Below are 18,847 nucleotides of genomic sequence, written 5' to 3'. Positions count from 1 at the left end.
TAATATATAAAGTAAATGTTCCGACAGTAGTTTTGTGAAACACAGATATTCTGGTGTAATTCATTGATGCAAATAATGTCTATTGCTCCTATAAACGTTATTACAATTTATTTTCTATAAAGTCCATAAAGTCTTTTTACAATTGTGAAGAAAAGCCAAAGTTCCTTCAATATATTTCAGTATAAAAAATTTTAATTTACAATTTAAATATAAGTTAAAACCAAGCTTTAAATTATATAATACCACAGGTAACACGTCATCTCTAGTGTAAGTGGTATAACGTACTAAGGTATTTGTCCAAACTTTGCCCTGGTCCTCGTCATTGTTACCGGTAATACTATGTATATAAATACCAACATAAATGAATTAGGAACAGATTACGTTCAAATGCAATGCTCAACGTTCGTAAAACAACTTACACCAATGCTAAGTATATTGCAGCAGCTGCAAGAATGCTGGGGGAGTAGTGACACATTTTGTAATGCACTAAGCACTGCTCCAAAAAATATTTGGCCATCATATGATGCACAGAGAGAGCCTTGCCAAAATAAAAAAAGTTGTTTGACATAATGCAAATGATAATGAAAAATCTATTAAATCATGAGATACACACCTTTCTTTGCTGTACCTTCTAAGAAAATGCAATGGCAGTGGTCTACCTAATGAGTAATCTAGAGTCTTCATGATAAGCACTTCCATTTGGAATATTTCTTTCTTGGTATACGAATCATCTGTGATATAGACCAAATTATCAATATTTGGAGAAACTGTTTCCTCGTATTTCCTAGCGATAAACATAGCTGTTATCCCGACCAACTGCAGTCTCTTCTTGTCTATAGAGTGGAAGGCCTACAAACAACATGAATGAACCAGCTAATCCAACGAACGTACGCATTTTCTTGTTTTTAAAGAACAACAAACCTGTAGAAATCTATCGATAATAGCCACTGTGAGGTACAGGGTTTCTTGCAATAAACAAAAGTGTTGGTGAACTTCAATAAGCCAATCTACGAGTATGCTCCTCATTTTTGGTGTCACTTCTTGGCCCTTCAAATATCCTTCCTTGACACAATATTTACTCTCTAGAGTTCTGAGGTACTTGTATATTTCATCGATATAGATAGAGACTAGAGCAGGATTTTTATGATCCTCCTGGTCAACGTTTTCCACTGCCAAAATGTTAGAGGAAAACGATTTCACCTCTTTTTTTAGAGGAACTTGTACTATTTTATTTTTGTACAATCAGTTACTACCTCGGTAGGTAGAATCACGATTCATGCACATAATGCAAATTCATGTTAGGAAGTACTAAAACATTAACATAAAGATTCCTTTAGGACAACCTATAATAGACAGCGGATCTCTATGCAAAATAAAAATTTTCTATCTGAATTGTAAGAAACTGGAGCGAAATGGAAATTTATTTTCTTTCTTAATACTTACAATAAGTTGAAAATAATATAACAGTATTTTCAAATTCTTCTAATGCTTTTACTGTTTTAAATTACACCTACTGAATTTTATTATAAACGCATAAAATCCGCTGTCTAATAATTATTCTTTCACATCTTTCAAAATATGTATCATTCTAGGATATTATATTTTAGCTATAGAAATACGAAAATGTATTCTACGTATGTACACTAGTGTACGTATAAATACTTCCTAGGTTAAATTATCTATTAGACTGTGTATATTATTTACAAATCGCATTATATTTCTAACGATAAATACAATTTTACATTAAACGGTAGTGAAAGTTGTATAAAAAGAAGTAGAAGGTAATTCTCTTAACAGACGAAAGAACGGATTAACAATTTTGTGATAATATAAAAAGGAATGTCTACCCCAAACCACCTTTTTGAGCAAATTGAGTCAGTCCAACCGAGGTCAATAGTACCACATAACCAAGCACACATGTTAAAAATGTATGTTGCTTGAACCATGCTAATAATCCTCTATTATTAATAGATCTGAAACATTACCAATTACAATTCTTAAAATAAAAACTGTCTGCATAAATATACATCTTTAATCTTTAAAATTTTCCTATAATTTCGAATTTCATCTACTCAATTTTTCTATAAATGCATAAAGATCCGCAGTCTAATTATGAATATCATGTACCTTGTAGTATGTACTTCTTGACTGTAGACAAGAAGATATCTTACGCGTACTAATTCGCTGTTTGTTACTAAATAATATTTATTTGGAACCCTTCCACCTAAGGAATATCTGGCCATAGTCTCTGCAACGAGTTCTAGATATATGCAATGTTTTACTTTGTACCTGCATCATCATAAAACATAATTACCTGTATCGCTACTTCTAACATCAACGTGATTGACAAGTTCGCACAAAGCAATACAACTCATTTCACTTCCAAGAATGCTGCCTCCCCATCCATATCCTACCCGACTGTATGGTAAACTTACACCTAATTCGCTCGATAAATATATCCCTTCACCAAACAATGATCTCTAAAGAGGGGACAATTATTTATAAAGATATTGGCTCTCTTGACGAGTGTTTAATTTTCATCTACTTTACCTTGCACATACTTTGTTGCAGGCCGTAATGTATAATAGAATGGAAATTCTCTAAACGACTGCCATGATAAGCGTAGAAGGTTCTACAGTCTTGAGCAATTGACTTCCACTTTTCTTCCGAAGCTGATTGCCTCGATTTCGCAACTTGAAATATTAAATTCGGTGCTGCTAGCGATATCTCTGATGGTACTTTTTTCAATATAGCCTTGTACTGTGCTCCAAAGATTTGCGAATAGTTATTGAAGAGATGAATATCAAATTGAAAATAAAGGCTTTTGAAAGATACAGAAAAGCATGTACGATAGAACTTACGTGATCTTTGCTAATGCTTTTTATGTAAGGATCTCTTAAATGAATCAAAACCCAATACAATAAATCTATAGTTGTGCCATGTCTTTCGTATACATCTGGTTCTTGCAATGCTTTAAGTATCACAGTTAACGGCGGAATCAGTTCTATAGCTCTCCTCTGTAGTAAAATTTCAATGTTTAAAGAGTGCTTCATCACATGTAAGGATAAGTATGTATAATTAACATTTTGTATACTCTACCAAAGCATCGATGTCTTTGCATTTTTTCTTCATGTACATCGGTGGAAATGGTTTTAAACAAGTATTGTAGCGATACGTGTTGCAGGCTGCTACAAACAACGACCATTTTAAATCAGCCCCTTTAAGATCGTTCTCCAATAAATATTTTAGGGATGAAACCTTATTTATTATTTCCTCTTGTTCGTTTACAGAATCTAATTGGTTTGTGTATAATATGGTTACATCCGATCCAGTATTGATTTCACTATCCATAATGTTTACATGGTTTTCTCTTTCCTTTCCATTATGTATATACTGTTGTTCATGCGAATTATTCATCATTATACAGGGATTGAAAAATGGTTTTCGTATCATTTAAAATGTAAACTTAATTTTTGATACTTCCCCGTTAACAGTATAACTTCATACGTTCCTCTATTTCAGGCCTGGGCAATTTTGGTTCCCGGGAACCAAAATGTCAAATTCGTAGGCGTCGACGTTCCCCGCAACCCCCTGCAATGCAACAAGCAACAATCGCCTTTACCGTGGACAGCAGTGATGCCAGAGCTGTGGTACTGTGGTACTAAACCATACCCCCACCATAGCCTACTATTGCCCCTACGTTGTTTTCCAACTCGCCCGCGCGCTACACTCACCAGCGTACCTCTACGGATACAGTAGAGTGATACGCTGGTGAGTGTAGCGCGCGGGCGCGTTGGAACACGACGGAGGGGCAATAGTAGGCTATGGTGGGGGTATGGTTTAGTACCACAGTACCACAGCTCTGGCATCACTGGTGGACAGAGAGTATATCAGAGTATATACTGTGGAGAAAGGGACGCGCTCAGCTTGCACCAGCTTGCACCCCCTGGACTAGTGATGGGCGCAATCGACTAAAAACTATCGATTTAGTCGATAGTAGCTGTTACTATTTTCAGTCGACTAGTTTTACTGAACTATCGACTGAATTTCGCAGTGGTGGGGGTTACTATTTTCAGTCGACTAGTTTTAGTAAAACGACTGAATTTCGCAGTGGTGGGGGTTACTATTTTCAGTCGACTAGTTTTAGTAATTTCGCAGTGGTGGGGGTTACTATTTTCAGTCGACTAGTTTTAGTAATTTCGCAGTGGTAGGGGTTACTATTTTCAGTCGACTGTTTTACTGAACGACTGAATTTCGCAGTGGTAGAGGTTACTATTTTCAGTCGACTGCTTTCACTGATATATATATATATATATATACTGCTTTACTAAACCCAACTAAACCAGAGGTTACCTCTCTGATTGAATTATCAAATTAATTAATTAATTCATTAACCCCATCCGTCCCTCGGTGTCAAATTGACACAGTGGTAAAAAACCGATAAAATAACAAGCAGGTGATTAGTTATTTTTCGATGATTTTTAGTCAAATTGATGAGTTAAAATTTCGGTTATGTGTTTCGCATGAAAAAGATAAAAGTCACGAAGTCTCGGGCAAATTTATACCTATAAACAATTCGATATTTCGAGAAAACTGCCAGATTGACGGAATTCAATTGTTGTATGTACTACTAAATATTAATTATTACAAATATTCTCCGAAAATATGAATGATTTATGCATTTCATTTATGTTAATAAAATATTTATTACATTCAATACAAAATTGATATTTTATTATTATATTTATCCTATCCTATATATTATATGTAATATCGATAACACCAAAAGGATTATTTATTTATTTATTTATTATACATGTATAAATCTGAAGAAGCTAGGATTGTTGTATTCTAAATAATGATAGTACAAGTTCGTGGGAATGGAACTTTATTCGACAGATCAGGTATAGCGGATTTTTCTTCCAGGCCCGCGAGATACATACTTACCGTGGCCTTGTGTGGGCCCATCGGATCTTGGTCGGCGCGACCCTTCGGAAACTCGGGGGTTTATTATGTGCTATTGAGGCCTTTAGGCCGGCAACGAAAGATTCTAAGTAACGAGACATGCATATCATAAAACATCTAAATTGCACGCGCTAAAAATAGCTTCATTGTCGCTTGCTTCGTAAACCGACCCGACCATTTGCACGCCAAATGTTTTATTGTACGTGCCGGTGGCCGCTACAAACCCAATATGTATATATAGACTTAAATCAAATAAAAATATAAAAAAATTACAGTAACATAGCATGTATTAACAAATTAATCGCAATAGAGGAAATTATAGATAAACATTAACTTAAAATTAAACATTTCTTAGTGCCCTACATAAGAATTTCTTAAAGTAATCAATAGATCCATTGAAGAAATCAATCATATCAATAAATTTAATAAAACCTAATATTTTTAGACCAGCGTTTACAATATTATTACAGTGCTTTGAGAAATTTAATGTAGGTGTAACACAGACGACCAAGTCATTAGTTTCACTAATGTTTAATTATAAACTTATAAATAATATAAAATTGTAAAGTACTATATTTTTAGATAGTCTCTCCAAATTATAATAAATAGGAAAACTTATATGGTATGAAATATGATATTGTGGAACGAAAGAATCTTCACGTGCGACTTTTCTTGGATGTGAAACCACTGTGAATATACTTATAACTTTGACAATATAAACCGGCTTTCTAGCTAAGGATTGAGATTTTTCTCAACCACTCGAGTTCAGTAACGAAATAGATTTGAACGCGTCTGCAACAGCGAACACTTTTGCAAGCAAGGAAGCGAACGCTTGGTTTTCTATGAAATCAAATAGTTTAAACCATTTTTAATTTTAAAACTGCTCCCTGAATAATTTTAATGAACTGTGGCTGCTTTTTTGGCGCTGCCCTACGCTGCTGTTTTAGAAAACTTCTTATTTCCTTGCCATATTCCTTTCCTATTGTTGTCCATTCTGCGCGGGTCTGGTCAGTCCTGATATACATGTGGCGACCAGATCCACGGCCTCTCCTGTGTCTCTTCCAGGTATCTCTCGAACCTATTCGAGATTTACGGTCAGGCCCTGGCGAACGTTTCCTTTCTTTACGACATCCTCTCCTGCTTGCCTTCCTCTGCTCTTTCCGTTTTTTATAGCATCCTTCCGCGATTGCTTCTTTCCACGTGTCTTTACCTGTCTTTCCTCTTCTCCTAGATTTTCCTTACTTTCCTATCCTTAATTTCTTCTCCTTACTTTCCTCCCACTATTCGGGTTTCCACCTCTCTTCCATTTTTTCCTTTTCCTCGGGAGTTTCTATACGTTGACGAGTCACTTAGTCACAAGTCGTTGGTCTCTGGTCTCGCGTCGTACACCAAGTTTTCTCTTAAATAAACTCGTGTTGAGGAAACATTCTGAGTTCTAAAATAGTGTTTAGTAGTATACATAAGTTTTCATAGTGTATATATAATACAATATGTATAAACAAAAGCGCTCAATAGTGTGGCAATATTTTGAACAAAAGACACCAACGAGTGCCGTGTGTCGCTTATGTAAAAGAGAATACAAAAGTGCAAAAAACACATCCAATTTAAGTGACCATTTGAAGCGCAAACATTTCACAGTGCTGGAAGCCGATCGTCGCGTGCACGAAGAAGCAGAGTCGATAGACGTGGATGATCAACTTGCAAGTGCTACACCTGGAACATCAACGCAAGCACAAGGAATTACATCGGTGGCTTTCACTTCAAATGCAAATTTGGCAATCCAAAATGAAGACTTACCAGGTATGGTGCAGAGGTCTCGGGTTCATTTAAGGCAGCTAACATTGAGGACAACTTCAAATGATCTATCACAAACAAAAATTACAAAATTAAATAATCTGGTGGCAGCCATGATTTGTAAAGATTTGCAACCGCTAACTATTGTAGAAGACGAAGGCTTTAATGAGTTAATTAAGGAGCTTGAACCACGATATAAACTTCCCAGTCGAAGAACACTGGGACGGACCATCTTACCACAATTATACATTGACACTAAAAATATAATTTTAGAAAACTTGAAAAAAACAAGTCATGTTTCTATTACGACAGATATCTGGACCAATTTAAATATGCAATCCTTTTTAACGATCACTGCACATTATTTTATTGAAAATAAATTACGCTCAAACGTATTAGCCACTAATCTTTTAACAAATAGCCACACAAGTCAATATATTGCGCACTGTATTCAAGATATTTTATCGGAATGGCAAATCTCAAATAAAATTTGTGCTGTCGTGACAGATAATGGTGCAAATATTAAAGGAGCTGTACGTAACTTAGGCTATATGCATTTGCCATGTACAGCACACACGTTAAATTTAGTGGTAAACGATTCCATAAGTGGTGTGACTGAAATAATAAATTTATTAAAAATCTGCCGTTCATTAGTTGGGCACTTTAAAACAAGTGTTGTAGCAGCAGAGAAATTAAGAAGTATGCAAAAGCAAATGGGCTTACCAGAACTGAAGATAAAAAAAGATGTAGCAACACGCTGGAATTCTTGCCTCGTGATGCTGGAGAGACTGTTTGCAATAAAAGTGCCTTTGTCTGCTGTCATAGTTTCATTAAGCAGAAGTCCCACATCACTTACAGCTGAACACTGGGAAATCATAGAAGATATCATACCGTTATTGAAACCACTAGAATATGTTACAACTGATTTATCAGCAGAAAAATATCCCACAGCATCCAAAATTGTTCCTTTAATAAGAGGAATTCAAAATGCTATAAACATGATTACACCAGAAACCACAGCAGGACTACGTTTAAAAAATAATATTTTAAATAATATTGAAATAAGATTTAACTACATCGAACAGAATAATATTACTTTAATAGCCACACTATTAGATCCAAGGTTTAAAATAGCTGTATTTGAAGACAATAGGATTGCACAGACAGCACAGAATATATTAAAAGAAGAAATAAGTTCCTTGGCAAGAACAGCCAGTAGTCATGAAACGAATGCAAATAGAGCCATAGCAGAAGAACCATCTCAAAACAATGAATTTTGGAACTTTTTTGTATCAAAAGTGTCACAGTTAAATAACCAATCTACGCATATTGAAAATGTAACAACCATCATCCGTCAATACATAGATTTACCATATGAAAACATTAAGAGTTGTCCAGTCGCATTTTGGAACAAATATAATTGCACAATGCCACAGCTTTTCGAGATAGCAGATAAATATCTTTGTATTCCTGCAACCTCTGTACCCTCGGAGAGAATATTTTCAAAGGCTGGACAGATTATGTCTGAAAGAAGAAACAGACTTTCAGCGAAAAACTTAGACCAATTGATCTTTTTAAATGTCAACATTTAAAATATATGTATATATATATATAAATTTGGGTCAACTTCATAGTGGAGACCATAATCATTTAAGGTTAGATTAATTATAATTTTGGAATTTTTACCTTAATTTAATTTTATTACTAATTTCTACTACGACAAATGTAAAATATAAAATAACATTAAATATTTTTAATTTTAGGAACCTCTCTCTCTCTCTAATAAAGCTGAGCGTCATGAAAACCATCGAATATGGAGAGCAATGAACATGAACCAATAACGCAATTCAGTCAAATAAGCCAATTCAGTCGACTGAAAACTATCGACTAAATAGTCGATAGTATGTAGTTACTAAATAGTAACTAGTCGATAGTTGAATTTAGTCGATAGTGCCCATCACTACCCTGGACGCGCTTCGTCTGACGCGAGAACGCCTCTTGCGGCCGTAGTTGCGTTCATTCTAATATGCGGAGGCATCGACGAGATGCCAACTCCTGTGATATTCAGCTTAGAATTAAGGTCTTTGCACACTACACCGTCACGGCAGGTAACGGCAACGGACCGCTAGGCCGTTTTGGGTCTCTCCTCTGTATTTCAATGGGGATGCGGACAATAGGCCGCATCGCCGCAGCAGGTAGACGGGATAGAGAGGCAACGTATCGGGACGGGAAAAAGTGCGCACACGATATCGGCAAGCGCCGACAGTTCACTTTCTTCTATATAGTTTCCATGGAGGTGCGCGCACTAGACTGGCACCGACACGACGCGCAACGTCTTGGCAAAAGGGACATTCTCGGCGAGAATGTTTTGCCGGCCGCTCGATGTGGTGTTCGAACGGAAAACGACTAAACGAATAAAATGAAGATCGCAAACAATAGAATTGGTTCGTTGATTTCGTATATTTGTCAATTCATGACAATTTTAGTTATACCAGAGAGTATATGAGAGTGCTCACGCCCGGGTTTTGGCCGTGCCGCTTTTGTCTCCACATCATGTTTAGCCTGGAACAGCTCCTACATCATCTTTAGCATGGAACAGAACCTACATCATCTTTAGCAAGAAACAGAACCCACTTTACTGTTAGCACATCTGACGACATCTGTGTCGCTCGAATATTTCTCTTACGCCCTCTAGGATATATTCTGACTGGAGTGAGGAACAGGAGGCCACCAGAGGCCACCACAGAAGACACTGTATCGTGTTAGCAACGCGCCCGCGCGCTACACTCACCAACGTACCTTTACTATATCCGTGTGCGCTGCTTGTGCGCTTATGCCAGCCACAATCTATTTTTAGCACTTGCCATGTTGCCATGTTCTATTGCTTTACGGCGGAAGCGAAACTGAAATTCGGCTGTCGAGCCGTCGAGCGTATGAATCGCAATCTGGAGCTAGCATTCGAGTCCCCGTGCAGCGGGGATTTTTTTTTAATTTTTATTTTTCATTACTTTTTTAATTACATTTTTTAACCTTCCAAAAAATTAAAAATGTAAAAACTATGTTCAAAATATGTATTCATTTTAAATAGAAACGTTTTGTTACTGTCATAATTGCATTAATAAAAATTGGTATATGATCGAGAACAGGTTGATGGTATTTATTTGGACTGATTGGAGAATACGAAAATGCAGGAAGTATTTTTTAGTTTATGAATCAATTTGTAGATTTATTAGTTGTCAAACAAATAATAAAATAAATTGTATAATATATATAAATTGATTTTATACTAGCATACACAAGTTTATTTATTAAAAAATACAATCATAACTATAATTATAATAGAATTTCATAAAATGTATATTGAGGTTATTGCAAACTCATCTTTTTTCGCAATGATGCTCTAATTTCATTGCTTCTCTCGAATGTCCATTTCCTTCCGAGACAGTGGCGTTTTTAGGTGTAAATAAAAAATGTTGATATAATTATATCAATTTTAAAATATATCATAATTAAACTACAATTATTCTAATAACGTGGAATGTAGTACATATTAAGTTTTAGTTACCCGGATTTTCTTCTTCGACGTTAAGCACTCTTTACTGCTTCTCGTAATTTACGTATATGCAACATTAAGGTGGACCTTATTTTTCGACCATGAAATTTTTTTGGTCCCGTAAACCAGAATTGTGACAAATGTTGAGAAAATGGTCTGGAAAAATTTTGGGGCCGTTTGGATCATGGGAAAATGAGTTTTTAATGGAAAATGAGAATTTTTTAAATCATGACATAAATAGACGTTATGATATATCGTTGAATTTGTCTTTTTTCTCTTTAAGAATCCATATATAGCATAAACAGTTGTTGATAGAAAAAACATCCGTGACCTTGAAAACTTTAAATAATGACTTTGAAAAAATTTTTTTTCTTTGATACTATATCCACCTCCTTATATACTACAACTTTTGTTTGAAGAGTTTTTTCATATATGTATACATAACTGACAGAGATATTATATATAAATAAATTCATTAATACGCTCCAATCTACAGAAGAACAAGAAAGCGAGCTAATAAAAACGTGGTAAAAATAGTTCTAATATCGGAAAAAGAAGTTGTTATGAGTAATAAGTAGTCTGACTGAAACATGGACTGAAGGTGGTCAATGATACCGCTGAACGGGGCGTTAAACTAATGGAGGATCATAATAAAATTTTATCTAGAAACAAAGAGGAGAAATAATATATGTATACTATACAAACTGTGATGGTATGTCGAAAGCAGTATCCTGACGCCACAAAGCAGAATTTGTCAAAGGATTTATAAATATTTTTTAATATAGCGAGAAACACCTGATCAATCCCTACATGATTAATTGCATTTTTAAGAGGCATTGAAGACTGCTTGTTAACTGGGATATTATTAAATTTTTCATTTTCCTCAGAGTCAGTAAGTTCTTTATTTTTTTCAAAGTCATTAAGTTTTCCATTTTTCTTGGAGTTATTAAATTTTTCATTTTCCTCAGTGCCGTCAAGTTTTTTCATAGAGTCATTGAAGTTTCCATTTTTCTTGGAGTTATTAAATTTTTCATTTTCCTCAGCGTCATTAAGTTCTTTATTTTTCTCGGAGTCATTAAGTTTATCATTTTTCTTGGAGTCATTGAAAAGTCCCTCTTTGTCGTTTACGCGCTGTCGTAAAAAAAGTTCTGGTATGTTGCTAGTCTAAAAATATGATCAATGCTACTTTTCAGTTTCTCAAATAAATCTGCATTTGTCGAATTTTTGCGTGTTTTTCAGTTTGTGTTGTAAAGATGTTGTAAAATGCAATTTTTTGTAAGTAAGTAAATACGTATTTATTTATTTATTTCAGCCTCGTGGCCCAGAAATTGGACATGGATTATAATTCTCGAAGCCATTCATCCCTCTATTTATCCATTCATCCGTTCCTCCACCCATCCATCCATATCCCATGCGACATCAAATACCTTATTGTCTATGTGATCTATCCCAATGTCTCCCCGCTAATCCTGCCTCTCTCTTGATTATCCCTTGTGATTAATTCTTTCCTTTTTTTCTCTATACTCCTAACCCATTCTACAATTTCTCCCACTCTTTTCTCCTGTACTATCTTTTCTATACCTATGTTAATTCTTTCTACCCCTTCACAGTCTTCTGCCAGGTGTTTTAGTTTCCCCAAGTGTCTCTCATTTTTTCTACAATTCCGATCAGTTACTATTTTTGAAAAAATTATTTTCACATCCTGTACTAAACTAATTGTTCTAGCTTCCCAAAAAGTTCAAATCGTATAGTATAATATTAAAAAAGTTATCATTTTTAGAGCGTCCGAAAATTTTTGCGAGTCACAGTATGTACATATATCGCGCACAGAACACAATTCTTCTTTCTATTAAATCGCATTTCTTAGGTCAAACAATTGCGTTTTGTAATGTATAATAACATGTAATAACGTTAAAAATTACTTAATATACACCCGCGGTAAAATCAATAAGTATAACTTTCCTCCTCACAGCAGAAACGTCGAAAAAATTTTTACAATGATGTCCCACAATAAAAAAATCTGAAAAAAATTGACGACACTGCCTGCTGTAGTACTTTATCGAGGAACCAAACAGTAAAAAGCATGTTTTCATATTTTCTAGAAATCTATATTTTTCCGATTTTTGGGGGGTTTTTCATTATTTACGACCACAGTTTGCAACCAAAAAATCTGAAAAAATTCTATAAAATGCGTCTTAGGATCCAAAATATGTAACATTTTTTTTAGAATTTTAGAACGTATTTGAGACCGGAAAATTGCGCTCGACTGTGCAACAGGCCTAACGGTTCTGGAGAACCGATTACACTGTCCAACACCAAATTTGTTTTCAATATACTGTTGGGTCCTTCTTATAGAGTTTTTTGCGCTGATTCCGAATCTGTCCTTAATTTTTCTCCTATACGCACAGTTTTTGAAAAACATGGCTTTGAAAAAAGAACATATTTTTCAACTTTAAACAAATATTGTGGTTATTATAAAAGATATTGAATTGTTCTTTACAGCAAAAGATTCTGTAGACTTTCCCGAATACAGTGATATCCAATATTAATACATTATGATTGTTTAAACATGTTTAAACAATGATTGAAGACGAAGAGACACTACTTTTGCACCAATTTTTGAGGATATTTTTCAATTTATCTCAAAAAATTAGGGTCCAGCGGAAAATCGAACTATACCACGCGATAGAGCAGACTTTTATCTTGAGAAACCAACCTTTCAAGTTTGTAACGTCGACGTTTTTTTCGAACCAGAAAACAAAATAACTTCGCCCGACATGAGCCACCAGTGGCGCGGCGAGGCGGCCTTCGTCGTCGATTTTCAATTGTTACTTTCAACAATTGCGTCCGTTGCCGGTTGCGGCCCGCGCGTATTCTTATGTTTTCACTTTTGGCCCACTGCAGTCCGCGGGGGTTGCTCATCTCACTGGTTTAAATAAATAAATTTATATATTTTTCTATTTGTGAATTATATTATTCTAATAATTTATTGTGAAAATAATTGTTTAAATAAATAAAAACAAATAACAAATTTGTATAGATTATAAAAATCTATTTATTTTAACAATAAATTATTGAAATAACAATTCAAATAATGAATATGGAAACAAATTATAAAAATTTATTTATTTAAATTATTTTAACAATAAATTATTATTGAGAAATAACAATTCAAATAATTAATATAGAAACAAATTATAAAAATTTATTTATTTAAACAATTATTTTAACAATAAATTATTATTGAAATAACAATTCAAATAATTACTATAGAAACAAATTATAAAAATTTATTTATTTAAACAATTGTTTTAAATTATTGAAATGGTATTTCAAACAATAAATATAGAAACAAATTATAAATATTTATTTATTTATAAATTGTTTAAATAATAAATATTAGGTCGAACACAATATAGAATACAGAATGACAGAGAACCGAAATCCGGAACCGAAATCCTGAACCGAAATACATAATATCGGTTCTCCAAAATCGTAACCGTAACCGATATAAGCCAGAACTGCCAGCCAGTACCGATATTCTCGTAACAGTTATAAGTGTTATAACATAACATCATTTCGGTTCTTAATAACTATTTCAATCAGAACCGAAAAATAACAGTTTAAACAGTTATTTTCATAACCGTTCCAATCCCTGTCTGTAGCGTAGATTTACCACTATTTTAATATACTATACGATTTGAACTTTTTTTGGAAACTAGAGCAATTAGTTTACTGCAGGATGTGAAAAGAAGTTTTTTAAAAAATTGCAATTGATCAGAATTGTAGAAAAAATACTAAGAGTTGCGTTTTACAACTTTTTAATGTGGGTCTATCTACAGGGTGATTCACGCAATTGTTACAAGTCATAACTCCGTTTTTATTGCATTTACAAAAAAATGCCAAAGGAGAAAGATAAATGGTTCGAAGAGAACTACATCTGTAGGCCTTTCGATTTTTTTCAGATGCAGCAGTGCATGTGCAATTAACAATTGCATCATTTCTTTAAATAGAAATGCATATTGTTTTTTACACAGATCGATTCTTCTGTTCATCCTACGTAAAAAATGATTAGGGTACACACGGCAAAAAATTATTAGATCTCGAGATATTTTCAAAAAATGTCTTTATTGAAGAAGATGCTCAAACGCTTCTCCATTACATTCTAAACATTTCTTATAACGTTTTTTTATTGTTTGCATAACTGCGTTTATACATCAATACGTTGGCCAGCCCGTGCACCTGATTTAAGTCCCCTTGACTTTTTCTGTGGGGTTATTTGAAAGATAGAATTTATTCAAACCCCATAGATTCTGTAGAGAATCTGAGAGAAAGAATCATAGTGGAATGTTCAGCAATAACTGCAGATAATTTAAACGCAGTTATGCAAACAATAAAAATACGTTATAAGAAATGTTTAGAATGTAATGGAGAAGCGTTTGAGCATCTTCTTCAATAAAGACATTTTTTGAAAATATCTCGATATCTAATAATTTTTTGCCATGTGTACCCTAATCATTTTTTACGTAGAATGAACAGAAGAATCGATCTGTGTAAAAAACAATATGCATTCCTATTTAAAGAAATGATGCAATTGTTAATTGCACATGCACTGCTGCATCTAAAAAAATTTAAGTCCTACAGATGTAGTTCTCTTCGAACCATTTATCTTTCTCCTTTGGCATTTTTTTGTAAATGCAATAATAACGGAGTTATGACTTGTAACAATTGCGTGAATCACCCTGTATAATTAAAATTTAAAAAATACGTTTTATAGATTTGTGTCAATTAAACATATTCTGAAAATTTCAGGGTAACCCTAAAGTTATTCTTCTAAATTTTCGTAGAAAGAATTGGTTTTCAATTTGGTTTAATTAATAATAACTGTGCCTAAAAATATGAAAAAAATTGGAGACAATATTGATGACAGTAAGTATTTCATCATTAAATTAATTTCCAAGATGGTGGCTTTTAAACATCGATATAAAATCTGTGTTTCTTCGAAATCTTCCGGCTTTTCTATTTTTTAAAACTAGAGTTTGCAACAAAGGCTCGGGAAAAATTAAAATACTTCTATGAATATAATTTATATTATTAGAGATTTGTATATTAGTTACATATTTGATATAAAACAATATAAACTGTATGTCCTAATCCTGGCCAATGATGATGTACGATCTGATCCAGTCTAAAGATGATGTAGGATCTGATCCAGGCTAAAGATGATGTAGGATCTGTTCTAGGCTAAAGATGATGTAGGATCTGATCCAGGCTAAAGATGATGTAGGATCTTGTCCATGCTAAAGATGATGTAGGATCTTGTCCATGCTAAAGATGATGTAGGATCTTGTCCATGCTAAAGATGATGTAGGATCTTGTCCATGCTAAAGATGATGTAGGATCTTGTCCATGCTAAAGATGATGTAGGAGCTGATCCAGGCTAAGTACTAGAGTAGGGGGCAGCACTATATGGGCACGGCCAAAACCCGGGCGTGAGCACTCTCATATACTCTCTGGTTATACTGTAGTTAGTTATTTAAAGTTTTAAATATTTATAAAAGAAATTTTACTCGCATAACATAAAAATACTGCCAATTTTGCGATGATTGTTATCTAGACGCCATAAACAATAGTCTCTTTTTAATTTGATAAAAAAATCATTTATAAAAAGTTCATATTTTATCACAAGGAATGCAGTAATCGTTGGATTTCACAAAAGTTATTCGGGAAATCTAGTTAATTGAAAATATTAAATTTGCATTTATCGATGATAGACATTATCATTGACTGATAAATATCCATTATAACGGACAACAATTCTTTTTGGTCATATGGAACCGCTATCGATGATGGAAATAATTTTTGGCTATTAGTATTAGTAATCATTGTCGAGGACAGAAATTTTATTGGGCTACTAATTACACTAGTTTACAAAATGAAATTGATTTCATGTACATTTAGGAGAGTACACGGTGGGAGATTTCACCAATAGATTAAGACCATTGAGCGATGCTATCAAGGGTTTTACATATCGTTCCTCGCGAGAGAAACGGATCCCAAAACCAACCGAAGACAGAGCAAGAGCCAAAACTATTACTAAAATATTCTAAAGAATAAAGAGAGTTGGGTTCTTTCGTATGTTTTTTGCAATCAAAAATGTGTTGTTTTATTCAAAACGAAATAAGTTTTCGCTGTAGCAGTGGCATCAACGTGAGAACAAAAGAAACCATTGCCGGCATGGCCACTTGTCGAAAAATGAATATATTCAGAAAATGTGGGATTTGGATTTATTCACTCAATCGCTAATAACTGTATCATTTTTCGGCCGATTTACTTCTGGTTGGTGTTATTTTTTGCTTTACGTATATGTATAAAGAGAAAGCGGACGTTTTTGTCGGTTTCTATTGCCACAGAATAAGCTTAAAAATTTAATTTTTTTAAAAATCTGGAGTATTTTCATCAATATCTTTTGAACCGCTTAACCAATTAAAGATGCCACTATACATATTTACTCATCATTTCAATGTCTTTCATTTGGTACCAAGAACGACCAAATCGGACACATCTAGCTCCAGGTATGGTTTTTAAAGTGAAAAGGAGTGAACAAATTGAAAAAATCAAAATATCTTAAAAGCTGTTCCGTAAAAAGAAGGTTCACCTTTATTTTCGAATTCAGCAGGAGAAAATCCATAGGAAAAGTTACCTCTCATCAAATGTACATAAAATCAATTTCATTTTGTAAACTAGTGTTATGCGAGAGTCAGAATAGATCCCAGTCAAGATCCTGTTTGTGGATATATCCGAAATGGCACATTGATATGGAAAAGAAAAGAAACGACTCGCGCGAGCTTCGAAAATTTTCTTTTCATCCCTCTAATAAAATCGTAGTCGTTACAGTAAAATAAGAAGCGATTGTGTAGGCAGTGCCAATGCTGGCCACTCGAAAGTAACTGCGCCCAAACCCCGGTAATCCGCAATAACCAAATCACTACAGCGTGTCTTTACAATACAGTCATAGAGCAATAAAAACTCGACCGTACGCCCCAACATTATTACTATTGTCGAACTTGCACCCGGACCGTCTACCTGCGTATAGTGAACTGGTGCCCTACCGTCGAACCTACAGAGGTGTCTTGGCAAAATATCTTCGCTCGACACGAGTTGCCGCCAGCGCAGTGGTGTTCACCACTAGAACGGTCTGGATAAGGTCGTTCGATGGGTTACGCTACGGCCAGTTACGGCGCGGCGAACGCCCGCGCCAGTGGTGAGCGCCACTGAAAGTGTCGTTCAGTGACGTTGCGGTGCCGATCAGTAGTGTACGGGAAAGACCACCACCGCGGTGCCTTTTTGACCGCGCGGTCCGTTGCCGTTACCTGCCGTGACGGTATAGTGTGCAAAGACCTTTATATAGACCATATGTGCACCGACTGTATTGGACTGTACATATATGTATAGTGATAATTCTGATTTAGTTTCTGAATGAGACACCTCAATTTGTAATTTCAAAATATTTCATAAACGAGAATTATTACCTTACACTTTTTTATACATAAATGTTCCAGGAATCGAAAAAACTCAAAACAAAACTCAAGGACAAAGAATTCCTAGAAATATATACCAGACCGGTTGGAGCCGGTATTCGGCGTCGATACATTGAGAGGGTTGGTTCATTGAGACTTGTTCACTCGTATTGCCATTCTCTCTGTTCGTAATCCTACCCACGTCATCTCAACGCATTGTGTTGCCTGGTGGCAGGTAGTTGGCAGAGAAATTCTCTGTTCGTCATCCTACCCACGTCATCTCAACGCATTGCGTTGCCTGGTGGCAGGTAGTTGGCAGAGAGATGGTTCTACGTTTGAACACTTCTCACTGTCCATTCCTCTTGGTGAGGACACGTCGGGTATCGGCTCTGACCGGAGCTGCACTGCAAGCATTGTACGCGCCGCGTCACCTTCGAACCAGAGCCTTCTGCTCTGGTTCGCTCTTATTTTTTACTTTGAAAGAATCAGAGCCTTCTGCCTGATTCGCCTACGATCCCCCCCTGGATCGGAGACTTCTTCTCCGATTCACACCTTTTGCTCCGCGATAATTGCTCGACTTGCGTGCGTAATTTAGTATAAGTGCGTCGCTGTAAGAAAGGGAGCCAGAAGGAATATTGCATTCGTTCTGACTCCCTTTCGGGTCTCTCGTGCAGCAACCTCCTCGTGGTGAGACCTGGGCAATCGGTATTATCCTTTATTTGTAAGAACTTTTAGTGTCTTATGAATAAAGGATAATATCGAGCTAATAGCTGCACATTTAATAAATATGTTGATTTTTCAATAAATTCTATTCCGATACCTATTGTCTTTCACAACATTTTGCAATTTTACCTTCCTTCAGATCAAAATATATGTATTATCCAAGCTGATTTGCCCCGGGCGTGAACAATGTCATATATCGTCTGGTTCTATTTAGGTAAAGAGACGGGATAGTATTTCGTCGGTGATAGTATTATAAGGCAATTACAGTATGGGTAAATACTATATCATTCTT

General features: G+C 35.0%; 1 protein-coding gene and 1 long non-coding RNA gene across 10 annotated transcripts; both read right to left on the bottom strand.

Annotated features, from left to right (window-relative positions):
- Positions 1-194: 194 nt before the first annotated feature.
- LOC143215847 (protein mono-ADP-ribosyltransferase PARP16) lies at positions 195-3,919 on the bottom strand. 6 transcript variants are annotated; one of them, XR_013010463.1, is made up of 11 exons: positions 3,904-3,919; positions 3,100-3,591; positions 2,862-3,017; positions 2,551-2,760; positions 2,315-2,480; positions 2,128-2,260; positions 1,858-1,973; positions 922-1,169; positions 614-849; positions 420-538; positions 195-337 (listed from the first exon to the last, which is right to left on the bottom strand). XR_013010463.1 is itself a non-coding variant. In XM_076438418.1 (9 exons), exons 1-9 carry the CDS (start codon positions 3,451-3,453, stop codon positions 517-519), a joined length of 1,641 nt encoding a protein of 546 aa, XP_076294533.1. In that variant the 5' UTR covers positions 3,454-3,689; the 3' UTR covers positions 212-516. The 6 variants fall into 6 exon arrangements, 1 of the variants encoding a protein (XP_076294533.1); XR_013010465.1 differs by lacking the exon at positions 3,904-3,919 and having other exon boundaries at positions 3,100-3,188; positions 3,259-3,691; XR_013010466.1 differs by lacking the exon at positions 3,904-3,919 and having other exon boundaries at positions 3,100-3,185; positions 3,259-3,691.
- An 870-nt stretch (positions 3,920-4,789) lies between these two features.
- Positions 4,790-8,686, bottom strand: LOC143215854 (uncharacterized). 4 transcript variants are annotated; one of them, XR_013010472.1, is made up of 5 exons: positions 8,446-8,678; positions 8,131-8,283; positions 7,483-7,624; positions 6,763-7,374; positions 4,790-6,678 (listed from the first exon to the last, which is right to left on the bottom strand). It is a non-coding gene; the product is annotated as an uncharacterized LOC143215854 (long non-coding RNA). The 4 variants fall into 4 exon arrangements; XR_013010471.1 differs by having other exon boundaries at positions 6,763-6,827; positions 8,446-8,629; XR_013010470.1 differs by having other exon boundaries at positions 6,763-6,827; positions 7,483-8,283; positions 8,527-8,686.
- Positions 8,687-18,847: the final 10,161 nt, after the last annotated feature.

The sequence above is a fragment of the Lasioglossum baleicum genome, chromosome 14 (assembly GCF_051020765.1).
Source record: "Lasioglossum baleicum chromosome 14, iyLasBale1, whole genome shotgun sequence".
In the NCBI taxonomy this organism is placed as follows: domain Eukaryota; kingdom Metazoa; phylum Arthropoda; class Insecta; order Hymenoptera; family Halictidae; genus Lasioglossum; species Lasioglossum baleicum.
This window is presented reverse-complemented; position numbering and strand designations above follow the sequence as displayed.